This window comes from Zonotrichia albicollis, chromosome 2 (assembly GCF_047830755.1).
Source record: "Zonotrichia albicollis isolate bZonAlb1 chromosome 2, bZonAlb1.hap1, whole genome shotgun sequence".
Taxonomy (NCBI): domain Eukaryota; kingdom Metazoa; phylum Chordata; class Aves; order Passeriformes; family Passerellidae; genus Zonotrichia; species Zonotrichia albicollis.
In genome coordinates, this window is record NC_133820.1 from 97,593,842 (window position 1) to 97,618,025 (window position 24,184).

Below are 24,184 nucleotides of genomic sequence, written 5' to 3' on the forward strand. Positions count from 1 at the left end.
TGCAACTGGGAGTGACTACTTGCTGCGAAATCTGACACAAAGGCAGTAAAAACCAGACATGGCACACTGAACTGAGCTGTGTGTCTTGGGATTGCAGGTTCTCAAGGCTCTACTCAGAAAAGGAGGAAGAAAAAACCCCCAGCAAATTAAACATTTTTCCATGGTGCAGCCTGGAGCATGCCAAACAGCAAACAGATTTGTAGGTGTAGACAGCTGATTTCTGCCACTTGTGGTGTGGGACACCTGCCACATACTGACTGAAAGAGGTGTCTAAACAGGGTGTGCTGTGACATCCAGTGCTCCAAGGCACCAGCAGCACCAGGTCATCCCCCCAGCGTTCCTACTTTCATCTGAGAGCTGATGTTAGGGATCGTCGTGCCTTCCTTCTTTTGCCTCTCCCTGTTTCTTCCTCTCAGGAAGAAGTTTTAACACAACTGGTGTTGTGGTCAGGAGTTTTAACACAACTTCTTTCTTTCTTTATTTTCAGGTTTAGTGACAGCTGTCTCAGTCTAGAACTAATCTGAGAATTGATTTTACATCACATTTAGTAGTGGCTACACAACTGCTTTTCATATGGAACACGTCAAAATCTGGTGTGCCAGCCTCTGATCCTTTTCTTTTCCCCTTTATGGCTGGCATAAATATCCACTGTAAGAGAACTAGAGAAACAGAACAGTAGGATGTCCTAGGATGATATTTTAAATGCTAAATGTCCTAGGAACATTTCTGACCTTACCTCGGTCTTTCTGGGCCATGCATGTGATAATTCCAGCCAATTTGAATGCTGTACCTAATGCTGAACACTTAATGAACTTTGAATTTACAATCACAATATTAGGCTCTTATATTAGCTGCTTCATTAGGAAAAGCAGCATGGTTATGAGGATGATGTCAAGACATTTAATTTACTTTTTTCACGGCAAAAGTATCCTCCAAAGTGTGGCGGATACCATTACTCACTTTGCATAGTACCTTTAAAAAGATTAAGCACCTTTGCTTAATCTTAATTGCAGTGGTCCCCTCCTTTTTCAAGGTGCCACTTAGTATCAGCAAAGCAAACATAACCTGCTCTGCAGGAGCGTCACTGGAGTTTCTTTTGAGAAATGCAGAGTAAATTTTAGAAAATACGCCACTTGATCTTGTGGAGGGTGCCTTCACAAACATGGTATTTTTGGCCACATGAAACATCACAGAATGAAACTGTAACCTCACTGTAATCTACAGATATTCTTCTCACCCATTTACCTGGCATCAGGGACTCAATCATCATAGTGGATCTGCTGAGTTTACCATTCAAAAGACCCTTACTTATAAATCTGTATGGCCTGAAACCAGCTGAGAGTGATTGGAACTACTTGCACAGCTAAATATATACCTCTGTTTCTGAATCCTATCCGTTAATGAAGACATTTACAAACCTCAGAAGTACTGCTACATTAATAACACTGCGTGAATGTGTAATCAATACGTATGCAGAGAGAGGAGGCTGAAATATTATTATTCAAACACTTTAATACTGCCTTGAAATTGCAATCACAAGAACTTATTCCCTACACCAAAGGTGCAGTCATCTAAACCTCAGAAGACGGATGATAGACCTCTGCTCTGGGGCACAGTGCAGCCCTGTATTTCAGAGAAGGGGATAAAATCTCCTGAGGCTGTCAGTTCAAAGTGCAGGCACACATCCTCTCTTAGGGAACTGTCCCCTCCCAGTCCCTCTGGAGACCCAGATCCAAAGGGGCTCACGATCTCATTTTCTCTGTGCATAAATAAAACATCTCCTTATTTACAGCCATCAGCTGACCTATTTTAGGAGGAGATTAACCTGAACCTAAAAATATCAACTTCTCTCCCCTAAGACGGCGAGAGCAATCAGCTCAGCTGTATATATTTACCCTACAAAAATATAAATTTAGGAGAGAGGAATCCCAGCTTTGCTGGCATATTTAGCTCTGGGATGTTTTCAGCAAAATGGCTGGCTCTTAGCATCGGCTGGCTATGAGGGGACTTTCAATGGCAATGATGGTGAAGGGGGAAAAAAACAGAAGGCTTATCAGGCTTTCCTTCTTGGCAGTTCTCTTTCCTACTCATTTCTTCATGGGGGACAATATGAAACAACTGTTTCCTCTGAAGAAGCTTGCTGGGCTGGGACTGCAGCAGCACTGGGTGACAGCTTGGACTGGCTTGGCTCTCTGTGCAGGAGAGGAAGCTAATGAGGTTCCAGCAATTTAGGTGGAGGACTTCCTGGCCCACCAGAGTCTGAGGTGTCATAAAGGAGCTGCCAGACTAGAAACTGAAATCCAAGTTTGAGCAGTGTCTTACAGCTTTTTTACTTCCCCAAAAACCTTAGGCAAGTAATTTTGTCATTAATGTACTGCAGTAGCACTGGGAGGCTCTAATTGAACCTAGGGACCCATAATGACAGAGGCAATAAAAGCAAGTAATGAACCACTCTATCTTTGCACAGAAGAGACTGTAATTGCTCTTTGCTTCCTTTATGCCCACCTGCAAAATGAAGGCAGCAGAGACCTACCAACCTCACATGGGGATCATAAGAATGATTCCAGAAATGTTTATGAAATGCTTACAAGCCATGGAAGCAACCACCTTAGAAAATAAGAGACATTAAAAACCTGGTTTGTAAAGCAGTGGAGCAGTATCTACCCATTTGTCACATTTACAAATAATATCCCATTTGCCAGTGGTATAGACCCATGATCCACGGCTGGCAACTGCAAGCCTGACGCTGCCCTCTGGGGCATGATGAGACCAGCAGTGTCTTTGCAGGTTTACACCCAAAGGCCATTTGAAAGCTTAAGCATATTAACCACAGCTTCTGCATGTTGTTTTCTATTGCAGACAACTTATATTGATTCCCTGTAATCAGGCAGTTGAGCAGCCTTTAAGTTTAGGCTGTAATCTCCAAAGTGGGAAACGAATGCTGATGTGTGTACCACTAGCAAAGCACCTTGAATCTCCACGCAGCTCCACCACAATCCTGTCTAGACCTCTTCCACGTGGGCCAGAAACACCCCTGCTGAGTACCTCCACACCAGCCCCTACCCCTGCCTGAACTTTTGTTTCCTTGAGCTCAAAACCACCACCAGCTGAGCTTTTCTTCCCCAAAGGGCCTGGGAATGTGAGCCCCCTCAGGAGGAGAAGGCTGCTCCCAGGGCAGGCGGAGCGCAGCCTCTCTCAGGGCTGGCTGCTCAAGGGGCTCCTTGCAGCTGCCACAAAAGCTGCTGCCAGCACCCCCAGGAAGATCCAAAGAAAGGGGCTTTGTTAAGGACGATCCTGCCTGCATGGACACTGCTCTCAGCTGGTAGGGAGCCAAGCCCTTGGCCAATGCGCATCAGCAGAGTTTGCAGCCTGGGCTCAGCGGTGGCTGCGAGACATGGGGAAGGCAACAGCTTCTGTTCTTTCTGACCTCCCTTTCTCACTTTTTTATGAAGCTAAGAGGGAAAAACTCACTGGCTTCTATGCAGCAGGTGACCAGAAGTAGAAGCTGACTGAGCCAGAGCTGGGCACTGTTCCAAAGGAAAGCCATCACTATGCCAGGGGGCTGGGCTGCTGTTCTAATGTATTTTAAGAATTATCTCAGTGCAGGCATACAGGAACCCTGTATATATGACAAAGCCTTTGAAAAGTTAAATAGAGACAGTTACTGCAAATGCTTGAAGGATATACTACAGTTTCTTCAGCCTTTTCAAGGAAGTCCTAGATGTGTCCCCATACAGGGTGAAGTAAAACTGACTGATCTGATCATCTTAGGGAGCCCTTTTCCCTTTTGTCAAACTAAAAAGTATATTTCTATGGCAAACCTACCAGACAGTGGTAAGTTATGGTCCAATACCTTTGCAAGTTATGCAGACTGGGGTCCTCCAACAACAGCTGCTGCAGAAGCCACATGGTCCAGGCCCAGAACACTGTGTTTTAATTTCTAAGTAGATCCCTGTTAAGAAATCTTCTTACATCTCCAGAATACTTGAATATTACAGTATTTTCTTTTACACACCATTCTTGAATAATTTCCTGCCCTTTGGATGTTCTGGGCTTCATTGCTCCAGCTTGACTGCGGGACCTAACTGCCCAAAATGCTGAATTAAAGAAGCTGTATTGCTATACCTACATGTATATGACTGTAGGCTATGATGCAAAACCTGTGAGAAGGCTTAAATGTCTGCTGTTCTAACCCACGGCACTCAATGCAGAAGAAACAGCACAGCTCATACGAGATGCTTGAAGAAGTGGTTAAGTTTTCTCTATACTGAAAAGCCCTACTGACTGTCTCATTGAGATCCTTTGAAAAATGGGGCTTCCAGCAGAAATAGCTGTAATAGTCATTAGGAGAGATACAAAAGCTCACCACCAATATAATGTAACACCTAACTAATCTGCAGCAGTGACTGTTTCTTCTGAACAAAGTATGGTTTTGTATTTCTGAGCTAGCAATGCAGAGAAAAATTGACTTCTAAGCTGCTCTGACTAGGGTATAATACACTTACCTCTACATGAGATAGCACTGCAGAAAAAATAGGAACTTCTAAAACATGATTCATCTCATCCTTAGGCATATATCAAAAGTAATTCTAATGAACCTCAATGCAGAAGTACTTATTTCCTTTCAATGGCCATAGAGAGACTCTAGATAACTTACTGGAGCATATTTTTCCATCTGAAATTGTCACAGATCCATCCCATCCATTTCCTAGAGCTTTGCTGTCAATACAAGACTTTTGATATGGGCCAAGTCTCTGGGCTCATTCTGCACTAAAAGATTTAATTTTTTTAAACAACACAGCCCCATGTCAAGTCATCTGTCCATGATTCTAAGGAAAATAAAGGCAAATAACAGCAATACCATTAGGTGGTGTCCATCCCCTCCATTCACTCTAAGGCTTCTACAGAAAATTAGTTCAGGCTAGATGTCTGTGCTTTACTGGCTAACTATACTTAAGTAAAACAAGAGTGGTCCAAAACAGTTGTCTAGACTGCCTGTTTGATGCTGCCAGAAGCAAGTATTTCATTGTGTCTGGAGTTCTAGCTTCTAAACAGTTAAAAATAAGGGGAAAATTATGCTAACTAAAGAGGTGGTTGGTAACTGAGAGTAATATAAGGTTGAAAGAGAGAGAAGAAAAATACATCAAATGTCTTAGAAATATTTAGTTTTAGTATTCACCTAACTTCACCTTATTTTGGTAATTCAGTATCAGCACTATTTTAGTAATTGTGATGGAGGTGTCTAAGGAAGCAGCAATAACCTCAGGAAAATGTATCAGAAGATATTACTTTAGTGAGCAGAACGCCACCAAACCTATCCCTTCCCTATTAGCTGACTTCTGCCTCAAATTGCAAAATCACAACTTAGTCTTGTTGAACTTGGCTGCTCAGCATTTCACAGAGGTCTGCCCTGGCTCTCTCCACATGTTCTTTCACAAGGAAGGCACTAATACATCCCAGCAGAGTCAACAAACTGTGTCGACTGTCTCTGCTCTCAGGAATAAATTCAAGGAGCCTCTTCTGTCCACCTGTACGGAAGAGTAGCAGAAAAGCTCTGCCTCTACATATGAGACTGCACTTCCAGCTGTCCTTGAGAGCAACCTATGAAAAGCTTCCTAAGAGCCATTTCCACTTTTCAAAGTCTCTTAAAATTAACATTTGTGTTTATTTATTATTCATTTAATCATATTCTTATACAAGACTTTTACACACCGGTTTTGAGAGGCCGAATACATTATTTATCATATTTTACTAAACCAGAATTAAAGTCTGTTTAGAACAACACTGTTTTCAAGTTCTCCCTCCATACTTGCAGTTTTCCTGCAGCTCTTGCAGATGCTAATTGGGAAAAGTACAAAATGAAGAAAAAACCCTGTAGGTGCCTTTACCTCAATGCCTTCACTGCATGCTAAGAAAATATCAGGGAAATTTTATTAAAATACCTTTTTAAAAAAAAAAAATCTAAGTGGCTACAAGAAATGGATAGTATGTGAATAGTGATTGCCTTAATGTTCAGTGTTGCAATAAAAATTGGGATACTGGTGAAGTTACTGTCTCCTCATTACTCTGACTTCACCATGCTTGTTAGAGGAAAATAATTTGAGCGTATGTCCTGCTACAGAACTAGCCTGCGCACTTCCCTTTATCAAAAGTCAAACTGTGACTCAGTTTGAGGTGTTAAAAAGGAAGATGTACATAAACTACGTTAGCTACTATCTCCAGACACTACAAATTGTTCCCTTACCAACAGCTGGTAAGCTCGCTTGTTGATCCACAGCAATCAACCTTGGCCATCTTCATGGCCAATTAAAATTCATCAGGAATCAACACAGGTCCTCTTTTTCCTGTGCTCATGAGCTTGGAGATCTCATTATTTTCAGAATATTCATTAAATTCTCTACTTACTCTAAAAATAGCATGGGGTGGGGGTGGGTTTGCTGCTGAGTGACAAGTAGCTGCTTAATGTATTTGTCCATTCCATGATACAAGATCGGGTAACTCCATGTACTCGGGCACTGTGTCTTCAAGAGACAGTTTTCATAAATAGACTCCACCTCACAGAATTCAATATTGTCAAAGCACCAATTAACAGCAATTAACTAATTCATCTTCAGGGCAACCCTGTGAGCTAGGTAACACCGATATAATTAACACAGGAGTAAAATGAGATTTAGGAGTTAAGTCAGTTGCCTGGGCAGAGGCCTTCATGGTCTAGTGGATTAGACATCTGCCTCTCCAACCAAAGACGTTGAGTCTAATCCTTTTTCTGACATTGATTTGCTGCATGACCTTATGGAAAGTCAATTAACTTCTCTGTTTCAGCTGCACTAGAGATAATGATGCTTACCTACCTGGTGACACATGGGCATTTGGACACTGTACTAAATTATACTCTTAATGTATTCTTAGGGACTATCAGTGGAAGAGGTGAAACATTAAAGCTAGGAAGCTTTAATGTCCTAGCTATTTTATCTAATTCTTCCTCCCCACACCAGAAATAGCCTCGGGTTTAGATCAAATTTCTTGGTTTAAGGTGCTCCTAGTGAAACTGCTTCTGGCATCAGGAATTTTCATTACATCCTGTTTGACCAGCAAAGTTATTCAGAGTACAGGTCAGCACTAGAATTGCAAAGGAAAGTTATTTTAAACTTGGCCATGGAAGAAACCAACACCCTTCCCATGCTACCATGAGATAATGAACAGACTGTCACAGCAATCCCCATCAAGTACCCTGGATTCAAAGAGAGCAGAGCCTGCTGAGAAATCTCTGAGCCTGTGCTCATGCATTATTCCCAGTTCCCTCTAAATGAGACTTCTGCAGGATAATTTCTACAGGTGTTCTGACCCCTAGCAGGGATGCAATCCCACAGGAAAAGTACCTGTATACATGTACTCCTGGTGCAGAGCCATCTGATCTTGCAATCTTGGAGCAGTGGGGAGCTGTACTTAACAGAAGGGCAACTAAAGGACAACTAAAACCTGCTCTGTTCATTTCATTAGGAGCTGTCCCTGAACTTCTGTCCTTTCCACGACATGCCATAGAGTGCTAAAATACCACTTCTGCAATGGGCATTTGGACTGCCCAGCAGGTACCTAGGCTGGTGGCATGCACAGGTAACTTTATATCACATTTTGTGTATTTGACCAGGCTTTTAATTATTTCTACAAAATATTCTGTTGCTACATATCATGCTTCTTAGGCCCATAAAATCTCCCACAATTCTAATTTAGCAAGAAATCAGTCAAATAGGACGTAAGAATTCAACATTTACCTTTATTTATGTAAGAAAGCTTAATTTTCCTTCTCTTTCATAATGAAGAAAACATCAAGCACTTTTTGCCTGCTGAATTATAGGAATCATAATGAACGTTCATGCAGCCAGAAAATGAATAACCTGCTCCTGCCTCTGCTGCAACACTGATCACTTCTCAGCATCCTTTCTGCTGCTGATCTGCCGTACACCAGCTCTTTCAGTCCACTGCCCTGCTCTCTTCATCCTCAGACTGGTTAGCACCACTTTCTTTTCCACCCTCCCAGCTCCACTGATAATGTGTTTAACATTTACTTTGATGCTATTCCTTGAGGCTTTTCAAAAACCTTTTTGGAAAGAAGACCATTAAAAAGAAAGCCTGTAGGGAAAGACAGTGAGGAAAGCTAAAGCAGAAAGGGTATGTGCTTATCTATCATATTCCCCTGTAGGCTTTGTCTTGCTGCAAGCCTGCAGGTGACTCAATGCAAACCCACACTGCTGTAAATAGGGAATAAATATTGTCCTCTCCTAAAATATACCTGGACTATTTCAATAAACTTAGACTTACTGGCTGCTCCTTGTACAAACATATTAAATCCCAATAAATTACAAGGGAGCTGTAGATCAGTAATACAGATATTTTCGAGGCTGAAAGACTGCAGAGGCCAGTGGTGTGGCTAGCACAGACCAAATGGTTCCATGTCTACACATTGTGAAAAAACTTACAGGTTATTTATAATACCTTATAAACGTATTCTAGGATTTTATTCTGAGCACGGCAAGGGGCAGAAAGCAAAACTCTCTTCATCCCTCACAGGCCTAAAATATAAATCTTTGGTGCTGGTTTTGACACAGATTAAAATTACCTGAGCACTAAGAGGTGATTAACATGTAACACAATTGGCACTAGCAGGACATATAATTACATTCAGACAGATTACTGGGCATTCCTTCTAAGCATTTGTAGCTTATCTTGTAATGTTATCTCATGCACTCACATGTTTAACTGGGATGCTTTTTTTTTTTGGTCTTACTATGTGGAGAGTTAGAACCTGTACCTTACTGCACCTAATCTACTAATACACAGAAATATCCATTTAAGTTTAAGGCTGAGCTTCAGATCTCTGCTGCATTAGACTCTTTATTTAAATATGTATGTTTTAATATTGCATATTTTGCAAAATTTTATAAAACTATACAACACATCAATTCTGTAGTCTAGACTAGAAATCAACTAATGTAAACTTAATCTATTGATAAACACTGTAATACCAGGAAGGATGACTTCTTTTTCTTTGTCTTATTAATTCTTCCCAGTGGCTTCTGTTTAACACTGTATATAAACAATTACAGTCTCCTGTGAGATGTTTTCCCATTTTCAAGTTCAGAATTAAATGGGTGATTTGCATACACGTTTTTTAAGTGGAATGCAAAGGTGTCTGGACCTTCAGATTTATATTGGCTTTGCTGTAAATTAATGCTGCTGAAGTCTATAAACAGACTTGAACATGCAGTGAGTTTGTAAAATACTGGTGACTCTGGATGAAACAGAATCTGGATTGGAAGAGGGAAAGGAAATCAGTTCATCTTAAGTTTGGTAATGTAGTATAGTTACTGTAAACAGTGTTTTTACTTCTTAGTATGATCACTAGAAGACAATGTATAGTCAGTATTAAATCAGGGCAGATACTGACGATAAAGGCAAAGCTTAATCTTGCTAGGATTAGTGACTCTAAATTGATACGGCTGAAAAACATTGCAAAATGCTGAAGTTAGGTGGCTTCAGGGGCTAGCAAAATGCCTTGCATGGTAATTATCAAAAGTCTTCAGAGACAATGATTGCACCTGGAAGCGCTGATTTGATTACCAAAACAAAAAAAATAGTCTACTGCAGTAGCCTCATTTGTACTTTAATTAAGAGCTTTGTTTTTAAATATAACCATCTGATTCCCTGGGGTTATTTTTAAAGTAAGCTTCTGGCAAGGCAGCAGTGTGGTGGATTAGAGGCTTGGAATTGAGGAAAAATCATCGTTCAGCATACAGTGTAGAATAATGTGTGCATATATACAAATACATGTGTATTAAACATCATGTAACAGGATACAGGACTGGATTTATTAAAGCCAAATGGAAAGATATTTCCTCTTTTAATATTCTAGATCTCTTTTAATATATGCAGTGCGGATATTGTACTGCAGTCTGGTTCATGTAAATACCATAACAATTGCACATCAATCTGATCGAGCCAGTGAAATCTCTGTTTTACTCCAGATGTAAAACCAAATTATCAATTTAGCTGTCTGCATCTAGAACTCCATCTAACAGTGGCTGTTACACTTGATGTAGATATATAAGACATATCACCCATCAACTCACCGTTTATCATGGAGTATGCAGGCATAAGTGGAAAAGCAGCAGACCCAGATAAAGCACAGTCATGGGAAAGAAGCAGCAGGATAGCAAAAGGGGAGCAGAATGGGGATGCTAAAGAACCATGTTAAAAGGGGAATGCTGGGGGAGAGGGTGAAAGATCTGTACATGACATTTCTGAACATGAGAAGACAGAAAATGGTATTTTTCAAGTTCTTATTCCAGAAGTGAACTTACAGCTTCCAAATTTTAATGGGCAAGCATGTGCATCCATGGGGAAGTCTTCAAGCTGCATGGGACATTCAGCAGAGATGGTCAATCTGTGGGGGAGTAAAAAGAAAACACATAATTACTTTTTTTTCCTGCACTTTTCCTTTAGGCCCCTCACTGCACTGCACGAGTGCTGACACTAGCACACTTTTCCTGAAGGCTCATTGCTCCTGCTGAAATCAGAGATAACCCCCTATTAAACTGAATGTGAGATAAGCCAGGTGGACCACTCTGTGTGCATGCCCCAAGCATTATCTAGTAACCCTGAGACATGTGGAATGATTTTATTTATGTAAGCTGTCCCAATAAGATCATTCTTTTTATTAGTACGTGAAGAAACTCCTGTGATGGAGTTTCTGCCATGTACTTTATACTTATCTGCTCTCTGTACATACTACAACTGGACTAGGAATTTGACTGCTGGGCCAAATAGCACTGTTATAGACATAAAGAATTTATTTATGTTATAGACATAAAGAATTATTGACTTTATATGCAGATGTAACTATTTAAATGCATTAAATAAATATTTATAGATATACATATAAAATATAACTAATATAGCTATATATGAAGTTATATATAATCAAGGACATATATGCATCACTTTATCATAGTGCTCTATGGTTAACTTCTGTGGAAATCACATGGTATTGGAGTCCATTTCAGTTCAACACACTGTGAATTACATGGGCAAAAACAAGAGGGTCATATTCCCCAGCATACTGCTTAGGGAAGCAATTCTATCCTGGACTCCAAAGCCACTATGTGGAAATATTTCACCTAGACCAGACAGAAGGGTAGGGAAGAAAAGACCCTTAGGCAGATATAGATATTTCCCATGGATGTTCTGAATGGCTGGCCAATCAAGCTGAAGATTAAGAATAGTCTGCGGTAAATTTCTGGGCAGTGCAATATCAGTTATATTGATATCAAATGCATCAAATATATCAAATATCTCAAGAGAGCCAAAATGTGCTCCTAGCACAAGGAGAATCTGTTTTGTTTATGCCATTTTGATAGTTGCATAATACAGACAGTTTGCTCAGGATGTGAAGATGAAAATCTCATTTTACTTTATGAATATCTTTATGGCTTTCTCATTTTCTGCTGTTAATCCACCTCAGAGGCAACAGCCCAGAGACATCCAAGGCTCCACAGACTGCCTGGTGCTGGGCTGACACAGGGCTCTACTGGAGGGCAGCCTGGTTCCTAACCAAATTATTGCTTGAGGAGTGAAAACTTCCAAAGAAATCCACAACACCCTACTACCAGCATGCAAAAGAACACGTTCCTATCACTACAGCAACATGGAGCTATATATGCTGGCTATATAAATAGTCATCACTTCCTATGGTGCCATAAGAGCTGCTGCCAAAAGGGGCTGTGAAGGGTAATAATCTGTGTACAGATGGCACACTGCTCAGCCAGTCCAGTTCAGTACAACACAATGATGCCTTGCCAGGGCACTACAGCTACACAATCAACTGAGGGAGACAGCTCCACTCTGCTGGAGCTAACACACAGAAATTCTGGAGCTCTACCAATGGCTGGAAATGGCAAAGTAAGCATAGAAAATGCAACAGTATCACTGGCTAGAGATCGTATTCTGAGGATGAGCAGGGAAACAGCGAGAGAAAAAGGCAAAATGCACACAGTAATAGAAAATGTAAAGATAACATGCCATAGAAAGCCACAGAAAAAGAAATCCAGTTCAGAACAGAGATAATTTACCATTTGGTAAGAACAGACAGGAAGGGTACAATATAGAAAAGGCCTGAGATTCTTGAGCTGTTATTGAGCTTTATTTTTCTAAAAGATATTTTAACATCACTCAGATATATAGTTGTCTGCAGTGGAGACTGCCCTTGGGCACCAAAGGCAGCAAAGCCAGAGTTACCAAGAGTGGTGTGTGGACGAATTTAATAAGCTGGTTCTAGTAGTATCCTGCCCAGAACTCACATCCTTTTCACAAAAAAACACTCTAATGGGCATTGAAAGCAAGGCTGTCAACTCTCCAATGCATCATTTTATTTTCCATGTTAAGCACTACAAATTAAAATGAATCTTCTTGATAAATTCAGAAACCTTGCTGTAAGAGCCCAAGAAAAGCCAGGGTGCTTTGCTGCAGTCCATCTCCTGTCTGTCTACCAACAGTTTAGGCATGTCATTTCAGAGCTGCAGCTTGACAACATTTTAATATACACACTTGTCATCTGCAAACATCGAAGGAGGAATGCTTGTATCTATCTTACAAAGACAACAGGTGTAGAATCAGGAAGTGAAGGAATATTCAGTGCAGAATTATGCATAAGACCTTCTGCTTCATCTCGCTGTCCTATGAATTGTATCCTGCTGCCTGCATCTCTGGAAATAACCCTTGTGTGTAATGAGGAAGGTTGTAGACATTCATCAGCTATAAATGTGGAAGAGAAGTGAAGATGAGTTGCACAGAGACTGTGACCTAGTGGAATTTAATTAAGTCCCTCCAGAAATTATTTTTGCCTGTCCTAAATAAAAAGGTAGCATATAAGGCTGGAGGGCATGTGGCTGCCACTACCTGACTCAGAAACCTCAAAGACTCTTGAGGTGCCAGGGCTACTCCTCTGTCCCTTCTTAATTGCTCATCCAGCAAAAGGCAGAATATCCTTTAAAAGGGCACTGCCTGCAGCAGTCTTCTGGGTCTAGCCTGGGGAAAGGTAGAACCAAGTTTAGGAGCTGTTAATGTGCTCGGAGACAGCCTTTCCTTCCATTAACATGAATTCTTTGGTTAAAAATGTTCATTTTGCTCTCTATCAATGATATCTGCATGCTTCTTTCCTTTTCCCATGCCCCCATCCTAGGACCACTTGTAGTCTGACAGTCTTGAACAAAATTAACTAGCTCTACCTATTTGTTATATGCTATTAAGAACTATGTAGGTGATTTTTAAGAGCTCAATAAACACTCTCCTAGAAACCTCTTAGAAAAGTGTGCATTACCCGAGGCTTTTGAAGTGTCTTGTAATGGCTGATGTGACAAAAATTTTGACAGGAAACTTGTAAGAAAACTTGACTGTGGGTTCTGATTCACAACACAAATGTCACCACCCTGAATTTCTGTAGTTGCTCTGTGCCCAACACGAACTGGTTTTCATAACTATGTGAGGACCTGAAAAACAAAGTCACTCAACTGACTCCTGGTTCAAAGAGGCTGGATTTTCTACTGCATACAGAAATAAAAGCAGCACAGCAGACATCTACACTCTGGGGGCTGGAAGAACAGGTTGCTGCATACAGATTTGCTCTGAGATGCAGAGTGCAAACTATATATTCAGATATAGCCCCAGGAGGTTCAAAAAATTGATATCTGGGTCTACTCCTTCAAATATCACCTGCAGTGATATTTACACACTCTGGCTTTTAACATTGTGATAAAGCTTAGGGACCCTTTGTATATTCTAGTTTACACAGCTGATTATTACACAGTCCTCGGTCACAGCCAGCATGGCATCATGCTTTTCAAACCTGATTTTCTTTAATGACAACATAACCCATCTAGTTGATTAAGATAAGTCATCAGGGAAGCTCATGCTATCTTTTTGGATTTCCTTACAGCTTATGCTACTGTCTCTCCCAGTATCCTTCTGGACAAAATATCCAGCACACAGCTGGATAAATAAATTATGTGATGGGTGAGCAACTGGCTCAGGGGTTGGACACAAAGGGTTGCAGTGAACAGATGACATGAGACTGATGACCTGTCACTAATTGGGCTCTGCAGGGCTCTGTCTTAGGCCCTGTGCTCTTCAACATCTTTGTGAATGACATGGATGCAGCACTGGAAGGGATACTAAGCAAGTTCATAGCTGATACAAAACTGGGAGCAGTTGTTGCCTCCCTTAAAGGCAGGGAGGTCCTGCAGAGAGTGTTACAACAAATCAGAGGACAGTATGAAGTTCAACAAAGGAAAGTTCTGGATTCTGGGATAGGGCAGTCCTGGATATATGGACTGGATATATGGGAATGAGATGCTGGAAAGTAGCACCATGGAAACAAACTTAGGGGTCCTGGTCAGTGGCAAGTTGAACATGAGTCACCAGTGTGCCCTGGTAGCCCAAAGGGCCAACCATGTCCTGGGGTGCATCAGGCACAGCATCACAGCTGGGCAAGGGAGGGGATTGTCCTGCTCTGCTCTGCACTGGGGCAGCCTCACCTTGAATATTGTGTGCAGTTTTGGGTACCACACTATAAGAAAGATAGTAAATTATTAGAGAGCATCCAAAGGAGTGCTATGGAGATGGTGAAGGACTTTGAGGGGAAGCTGTATGAGAAGTGGCTGAGGGGAGCCTACAACCTCCATGTGATGGGAAGAAGAGGCAATGATCTGTTCTCTGTGAGGACCAGTCACACAGGACCCAAGGGAATGGCCTGAAGTGGTGTCAGGTTGGATATTAGAAAAAGGCTCAGGTTGGAAGTACAGGCTGGATATTAGAAAAAGGCTCTTTACACAGACGGTGGCTGGACAGGCTCCCCAGGGAAGTGGTCACAGCACCGGCCTGACAAAGTTCAAGAAGCATTTGGACACATTGTGTGTTTCTTGGGAATGGTCCCATGCAGGGGGAATTGCACTTGATGCTCCTTGTGGGTCCATTTCAACACAGCATATTCTGTGATTACAACAAAATTACTCTCAGTTTGCGTTTACTTAAGAAAGAGAAAGGAGGCCTGGCCCTCCTTTCATGCATACATGAAACAGTCTTTGCCCAATCCTTTTAATATGGTGACTCCAGAATGATCTGTGATTCTCCAGAAGGATGATGATTGCTGTGCCCAGTGTAGCACAGTTATCTGAGCTAGAGACCATCACCAAACCAGGATTTTTCTGTCACAGCAAACAGACTGGCTCAAAAGGTAGTTATTTTCAACAGAAGCACTTAAAAGCTTCCCTCCTCCACCATCATTCTGTCTTAATAAAACCCCTATGGGATTAGTTCCACTCAAACAGGGTCTATGACAAGATTATAAGCAGCTATTAAAGGTCCTTTGCAATAGGAGAATAAAACTCTGATTTTATTAAAGATAGTGGTAAAATTCTCTCTGACTTGAATGGGACCACTATTCATCCAAAAAATGTAGCAATTTACATTACAGCTGCAGATTTATTAATGACAAAATTTTGTTTTCATAATGCTCCAAATACTCACACTGCTAACCAAGTGTTAATCAACCAACAAAATGTCATTGTGTATCTTAACTATCTGAAAAAAAAAAGGTTAGGTCTACAAATTCTTTAATCTATCATCTATAATTGTACTTGAAAGCTTTATCAAAGCTTCATAATGTATAGCCTTTAAAAACATAAAGTGATTACTGACATTCTGTTTCAAGACACATAAACAAAATTCTAAGAAAAGCACAATTCAAGCAGCAAGACTTGTTCACTTCAGAAAAGTCACCTTCAACCACTTCCACTGGGGAATTAAGCATGACAATGCTTTCAAGAGATTGCTCATTTTTAGCAAGAGGGAAAAGACAATGCTTTCAAGAGATTGCTCATTTTTAGCAAGAGGTGTTAAAATCAAGGATGTGGCAAGGAAATAAATTCAGATATTAGGGAGGCAGACATTTGGAGTTAGTGTGCTTCAGGGTGAGGTGAGAAACCCTCAGTAGCAGTCCCCAAGACAAGGCACCCTGTCCTGTTTTAGGTCACTACAGGGACCCCCCAGCCGTTCCCATGATCTCCTCAATGCAAGGAGCATCTGTTCCTACTTGTGGGTCAAGAGAGGGGGGACTGAGCATCCTTCTCCTAATCTGTGAGTGCAGGAAACATTTTCCAGGATATTAAACATTTTCCAGGATATTATCTGCAGCTGCCAGGCAGGAGTTGAGGGCAGTCACCTGCCCAGGGAGCCACAGACAGCTGCAAAACTTGCTTCTGCTTATCAAAAGTTATTTGCTACTAACTTTAATATAAAAAAAATAAAACAGAGAGCTCTAGAATGACAGGGGAGCAGAAAGGCAGTCACCAGTGGCTTTTGGGAGAACTTAATTCAAGACAAATATTGAATAATAGGAGTTACAGATGAGGGGACACAGAAATACTTTTGTTGGCACTAAGGTACTACGGCCAGAGAGATATGGAGTTTTTCTGCCTATTTGCACTCATCCCCAAACCAGCTCCATCTTCTTAGTTATTTATTCAGTGCACTACCCTCACCCCTGTTTAAAGGGAATATTTAAATGCCGTGCTTTGACTCAACCTGTGTCGGCAACCAGTACCTGCTATGGGGCTTAGGTGAGCCCAAGTGCCCTTCCCAGCATGAGACCAGCCATTTCCTTAATAAAAGGGAAAATATTTGCTTGAAACTCACCTTAAACCAACTACAACCTATCTCCCCAACACACCAAAAAAGGGTTAAGTAGATGCAGCCTTTAGCCAGGCTATATCTCACTCCAGTGGGCTTGCTGACCCCAGTTGGGTCAACTCCAGGAGAAGCTTCCTGGGGTACCTGCTCCAGCATGACCTCAGCAGAACAATTCAAGCCCTTCTGGTATCTTCAGTATGCCCTCTGACACACAGGGAGAATAACAGAGTCATTGGTTTGGGTTGTTTTTTTCAAACTGTGTTGTTTCAAACTTTAGGTTTGCGAAATTATTCATTTGACCTTGACTGGTGACACAACCATTCACCTGTTCTCCTACTGTGATGTCGTGGGAACACTTCAATAACCAAACTTCTATTTCTTTCGAAAGTTTTTACAGTAAGATTTGTTTTAGACCCCAGCACAGTAAGTGTATAGTCCAAGGAACTGATCTCTCCTGTGTTCCTGAAGTAAACGTAATGTGCCAGTATAAGCCTATATATTACACACACACACATATATATATATATATGCATGCATAAACAAGCAAATATATACACAAACACACACACACACACACACACACACACACACACACAAATATATATGAGGACCTCTCTTGGTTCTGAAGCACTTGCCATACAGTCCTAACAAACCCTGTTGGTGGTAGTGGGTTACAGAACAGAAGTTTTAGAATGTGGACAGATGTTGACCCATGGAAGCACAGTGGCTGTAAGAGTCACCCTGAAACCTGCCCCTGGTTGGGTGACTGTCTGCAGCCTGGATCATGGGGAAAGAAGTGATTATTCTAAGTAACTCAAACACTGATTTGCTCATGAATTTCCATCACTGTTGGAAAAAAGGCCAAAATGCAGATTCAGAGCCTTGATCTGCATGTCCATGTGGGATGTGGAGGCAGTTCACCACTGTTTCCTACTTATAAGCACTGATTTCTTTGCAATACACCAAATAAAGTGAACAGAGAACAGAAAATAAAGCTAAGACTAGAGTGAGGCGCTCTGCAGAAATTTCTGTCTCAGCCCATTTTACCTTCATAACCATTCTGCCAAGAATACTACCATGTCCCAACTTTCCTATGATGCTGAGATGTGCTATCATTATGTGACAACTAAATGTCCTTTAAAATGCTATAGGGAAGGGACTATGGAAGACTAAGAGCTCTAGTCATTGATGCTTTTGGGAGCCATGAATACATAATTCAGGTGTATGGTGTAACTGGCAGCAAAACTCTCACTTCAAGCAAACAAAATCCTCAGCACAGCTTCTGCTGAAGTGTAAAACAAGACTTTATTTGCCTAGATGAACTTTGCTGAAAACAAAATTATTGTGTTGTGATCAGAGGGGGCAGAATTGATCTCAAAAGCTGTGCCACTATAAGAATGACTTCCCTGCATGTGGATAACTTGACATACCCAGAGCATACTCTTAGATGGAGCATGGGATATGTTCAGCCTCTAGACACAGGAAAAACAGAAAAATGCAATGAAATAACCAATAGGATACACAAATGACATTATATGGATTTGGGAGGTTACAGAAAGATTCACAAAAGTAAAGGTAATACTTTTAATTCTCCAGTACTTCTTTTAAGGGCATAAAACCAATGGATGAAGCAGTGAGTTTATGCTTATCCAACTTTGCCATGAAAGTTATCTAATGAAGTCCATAAGCAAGGCTGAACTTGCTGGGAAAAGCTCTGGTTTATTATCAGACTAACTAGTGCAGTAAAACCCCAACCTTTTTGACAGACAATTCCTTCTTCGGGTTCTCTTCCTAAAAACTTTACTTTCCTAAAGAAACTTTAGATCAAAATGGCTATGCAGCTCTGAATGCTCTGCACAGTATCACACCCATCTATTGCATAGTTTCACTTAAAAACCTCTCCAAGCTTTCTCTTCTTTATGCTCCCTTATCCATGATGAATTCTCACCCCATGAAGAAGGCTTCCAAACTTTTCCTCTGCAGCAGCTTCTTTTTTTTAGTGAATTCTTGAATTAAAACCCAAAAATCTAACTGGTTCTAGAAATGCTGAGAAGCTGATGCAGTTGTTGATGCAGGTGAAATGAGAAACAACATCTCAGCCAGCCCACACCTTCATTTTGCCAGGCTACACATTCCCCAAATCTGCCCATCCTATACGTTTTGACTATAATCTCCTTATCTGCATGGCTTTTTGACAGCATGTTCAAGAAGGAGCAAACTGCGTAAGTACAGTTGTTCTTGAAGTGCTGAGTAACACTGAACTATGAGCTTCTTTTTGGCTCTCAAGAGAGGCCAGTCCCTGTTACTGGCAGAACCAATACCTGGTGCCAGTCAACTGCACATCTAATCTTTGCTTTCAGTGGAAGACAATCCAAATACAGGAGAAAGAGGGGAGCATAGAAATCACACTAAATGATGAAGCCTAAGGACTGTGATGGACACAGTCCAGTCATCCTTCAATTTTGGTATCAGCTGCTAGGCAGTTTGATCAGTGCAAGTTTTCACGCTGTCCAAAAGGGCTTTCGTTTTTTCATTTCAGCCTGTCAGTTTGGCATGAGTTCCTCCATGGATGAAGGCTACCTCACTGCACAGACATCTTTCTGCTTCCTCCCAGTTCACAGACCCTTTTTATTCCTATGGACAGCCATACACTATATGAAGTATTTTCTTCTGAGAAAAATTATCTGGATTTAGAAAGTAAGAACGGGGGGGGGGGGGGGGGGGGGGATGAGGAGGAGGAGCAGACACCAGATGGGCAGTACCAGCCCATTTGGGCTCTCTCACGTTTAGACTGGGATGCACACACATGGCAGGGTAAGTAGGAAAGATTATAACCTGGCAACACAAAATACAGAACCCAAAATAATCTTTGGTTATTTTCCACAGTTCAGACCTAGAGCTCAAAATCATCACAGCTTCCTTTCAGCCACTTGCATTTAATTCCAGCTTCCTCTTATCCACCTCAGGTTTACCTCCAAGGTCACACCTCATCATAATCTCCTGCCTTTTGTGTAACATTAATGCTCCCCACACCTCTGCAAGAGAGGGAAGCAGTAATTTGGATTAGAGGGAAACCTGCACATCCCTATATGTATGTACCTTACTGGTACATGAAGAAAGTTGTTTAGCCATCCAGGCAGGATGTTATTATCTGGATGTTTTTTGCCTTGCTTCCAAAACGCTCCATGCTCCTGATCAACACAGCCATGAAGGGCCAGTTAATGGTCAGACTGTGGGTTTTCACTGCTCCAGGAAAAGAGCCCTCTGATTCCTCAGCTGTTTAACATCATAAATAGCCACTAAGCAGGCCTCAATTTACCATCTGTTTGCTATTTATACCACCACCAGTGCTAGCATCTGCTACAGCATAATCACCTGTTTGCTACAGTTCCACCTCAGAGAAGGAAAGGCCGAATCTCCTAGAGACATTTGTTTCTAGAGCTCCTCATAAAGTGCACTATATTCTCTCCTACAGCCACCTAGACAAAAGCAGAGCACTGAACCCAATTTGTTCAGGTGCACTGCACTTGCACAACCTCAGGCTTTAGGTTGTACAGAGAGGAAAGTGTATGAGTCCTCCACAAAACAGCTACAGGATGAGCTGCTGGCCAGAATATCCTATAGCTTCAGGTTGCTGGCTCACTCTCCATTTCCAGGCTACATGCACATGGAAGTGGGAAACACCAAAGGAAATAACTAAGATGGGACTCATGTGACTAAACAAAGGTATTAGTTTCACTGTACTCCTCTGTCTGCCACTGAAAAAAACAACAAGAACCCCTGAAGTGTGAGTGGAGAGAAATAAGCTTCGTTTAATTTCACTACTAAAGTAGACATCTGAAATAACCTAGACTTCTAATTCCATGAGAAATTCTCTCTCCTGCACTGGGAGCAAATCTGAGCAAAGACACTTGGCTGCAGTTACCAACATTACAGATTAACAGAATTAGGTGAATCCCACCCACCCTGCCTGGTGCATTACACCACAGTGTATTTCAGATTACCCATTGGATGTTTCAGCACAAGTATAATGTACTTCAGAGGATGGTATTTCTGATTAGGGAGATGAAGATACCAATTTCAGTCTAAGTGAAATGACCAGGGAGTCTGCTGTAATGTTATCCTCCCCTAATAACAAAAAAAAGACAGCAGAGCCATAACAATTCTCTAGCATCTATCAGGTACTTTCAAAGCCCTTAGATTCAGAAGCAGATTGGGCTGATACAGAGACACCAAAGCATCTGTGCTTTCCCTGGGTGCTTGGAGGCACCTGTCAGGGCACTGCTTCCTTCCAGGTTCTGTTCAGTCACCCCATCCATGCATGCCAGCCCTGCTGGCTCATGCCTATAAAGCAGGTGTAACACAAAGGAATTTGGAAGAAACTGCACCAGCTAACCCTAAAGGGAAGGTGGGTCTGCCTCTGAGCCCAGCACAGACCTGGAACTAAAGCTGTACCTTTTGTAGCTCCTCAAAGTCCAAGCAAGCATCCCCCTCCCCCAAGGACATGCCGGTTCTGGTTTGGGATTTGTCTTTTAATCAATTCTGCCCTTGCTGTGTGAGTTCCCATCTCTGTGATGGAGATCTCTGTGGGGCTCTGCACACTTTTATTACCAGCAGAATAGACCATTGTTACACAATCTACATTGGGATTGTATTTGGTCATAATTGCCCATTTTGAATGAATATACCACAGTCTCCTCTGATGCCTTCCTCTCCCTGTGAGTAACTCCAGCCCTGGATTTTTCATACCAAAAAATCGTGGTTCCTTGAAGGACAACTTTTCAGAAATGGGGCAATGTGCAACCAAAACAGAGCGAGGGGAACCAAGAGCCTTGGTGTTTAAACAAGAATCCTGCTGCAATCCTCAGGGAAGGGCCCTTCACTTCACATACCCCTGTTTTCTCTCACTCTGTCAAAATCTGAATAGATGAAGAGCAGCTGAGAGTCCTTGCCACCACAGCAATTTTTCATCACTCTGCAAGATTCAGCCCAATGTACAGAAATCACTTTTTTTTCTTCCAGCTTCAGGCAGGTTGAAGCTTGAATACAAAAGAAAATGCAGCAAGTCTAAAAGACAAGGAAAGGAAATGCTTATTTGTATGTCTTCATGGCTTGTGATTAGTTTTGCAATATTTATGCAGTACCTAAAAAGCATTGACAGATCCCTTTCTGTAGATATAAATAAGAAACAAGAAAAAAAAAAACCATTCAGATTGAACAGAAATGTTCCCATCTAGACATCTAGCTGATGTAAAACTGAGAATTCATTTTAAATCATAGATTTGCTGGTCACTTGTCGCTTGTGGGCACACTAGCAAACCTTTGTCTGGCAAAGTCAAAGCTTGAGAATGAAAACATTTCTCATAGAATAATTTTCCCTTAAACAAACAAACAAACAAACAAACAAACCCTGGCTTTCCCATTAAAAGTCTTGAAAGCAGCACCGTATCTTCTGCTCAACTGGTTTTATGATCAATAGCTCAAGAGCATAAAATGGTTAGGTTGCTAATCCAAGTCCTTCATGGCAGAGCAGAATTAGTGCTAACATGCACCCAGGACATGTGTTCACTTTCACATTCAATTTTAACACTAAGCGCTAATGTAAGAATCCATATTTTCAGCCTAGGTAAGCCTGTGTGTGCACCACAGCAGAGCAAGCAGCGGGGTTATGCTGCCATCAAGTGGACAAGCATTGCTGAATTGTAAATATCTTTCTGGAACAGTAAAGATGAAAGAATTTCAGGGCTGTATTAAAAATTTTGGAGTTTTTTTAACACCATGCTGAAGAATTTCTGCATTCTCCAGCTGTTAAATTATTCATATGCAAATTATTGGGGGACAGATTTTACTGTAAACTCTACCAGGTTCTCTGGCAACCTTCAGTCACCATAATAACATGGGAAAAATCTGTTTGAAAAATCCTCAGATATATGACTATGTCCTGTTTAAATTCTCAGATTATATCAGATGCATAGAAGCCCTGGTGGTAAAAAAAGGGATTTGGAGTCCTTTCAAATTGACAGTGAGAATGGGGCTCTAATGGGGCTTTTGTGATGGCACAAGAAAGATTTTTCACTATCTACAAGCTGATAGAAACCCACTAAAAATGTGTAAAAGCTGCTGGCCAAAAGTTAATTTATGGTTCAAAAGTTTAGCTCTAGTGAGCACGCTCTACTTCATATAATTTTTGGCTTCTTTTCTTCACAGCATTTTTTTCTGGCATTCTACAGCAAAGTTTATCAAAGCTTCTGTCTTTACATCCAATTCCCACGGAGCGAAAACAAAAAAAAAGCAGCTCACTGAAACATGATGGTTCTCTTCTTAGCCTAAAAATGTTGCTTAAATCACTGTTCCAGTTTTTCAGAATAAACGAATTCTATACTTTTTACATTATTTATTGCTCAGATAAGATAAACTAAATACATTTAAATTTTTTAAAAGGAATCTAATTTTTACCTTCATTCACAAAGCTATTTATATAGTGAAATATGAAGTATGTTCTCTAGCACTTTTTATAACACTGTTTTTACTGGAAAAAAAAAAAAAGGCAAAAAATTTGAAAGTGGAGCTACAGACAATACTCCCCTCTAGGGGCCGAAACAGAATTTGCAGTGCTCCATTCAGGACCGCTTCATTTATAAATCACATTAGTGAAATAAAACTAATAGGTCTTCCCAAGTGAAAGACAAGCAGAATTATCATTCCCCACAGAGAACACTGCTGTCTGTGAAATCTGTCTAGAGGACATGTTGTGCTTCAGAAGGGCTTTAATGCCACACATATACAGAAGCCCATTTAGCAGATTTCCTCCTAGCAACACACATCCCATCTACTTCCGACCCAGACAGCGTATCCTCAAATGCAATATGCGAGGTGTGCATCTTTCTTTATAAGCAAACACGTGTGTCATGGAAACGTATGTCCTGACAAGTACTAAAGCTGGAAGTTTGCTCAGCTGCTCATACTTGGTATATTTGGAAGTGAAATAGGATGGAAGGTCAGCATTGGCTCGGCTGCTTTCCTCCCCTTCATTCAGGCAGCCAGATGCAAGGTTGCAAAAGCAATTCAGGCATCTCTGTCAATGACAGAGGGTCCAATCCTCCCCACACAGAATACTCCTACGTACAGTCTGGGAAGCTCGCAATTCCTCCTTGGAAACGAGGAGAATGCAGAGCTAACAGAGGGCTGTCTACACATCCCCAGATCCTGAGAACTGAGTAAGCCTGATGGGAGCTACAGGAACTGGGGCTCAAGCCTCAGCTGAAGCTCAGTGCTGCACAATGCACTACCACAGAGACAAGCAGCTCCCCTCCAAAAAAAGCCCAGTGCTGCCTGTCTTCTCAAGGAATGCCATCCTAGGTAACTCTGCTAGCTGTTACATTTGTTAGGACACTCAAGGTAGCAGAGGTGACTGCTTCTCACAGTCATCTCTGAACAGGTTGGGATG

General features: G+C 41.4%; 1 protein-coding gene across 1 annotated transcript in view; it reads right to left on the reverse strand.

The window, feature by feature from the left end:
• Positions 1–24,184, reverse strand: part of GABRA5 (gamma-aminobutyric acid type A receptor subunit alpha5) — a 56,119-nt gene that overhangs the window by 17,943 nt on the left and 13,992 nt on the right. The window contains exon 7 of the mRNA XM_074535748.1: positions 10,359–10,441. Within this exon, the coding sequence (XP_074391849.1) occupies positions 10,359–10,441 (83 nt within the window). The remainder of the gene's footprint in view (positions 1–10,358; positions 10,442–24,184) is intronic.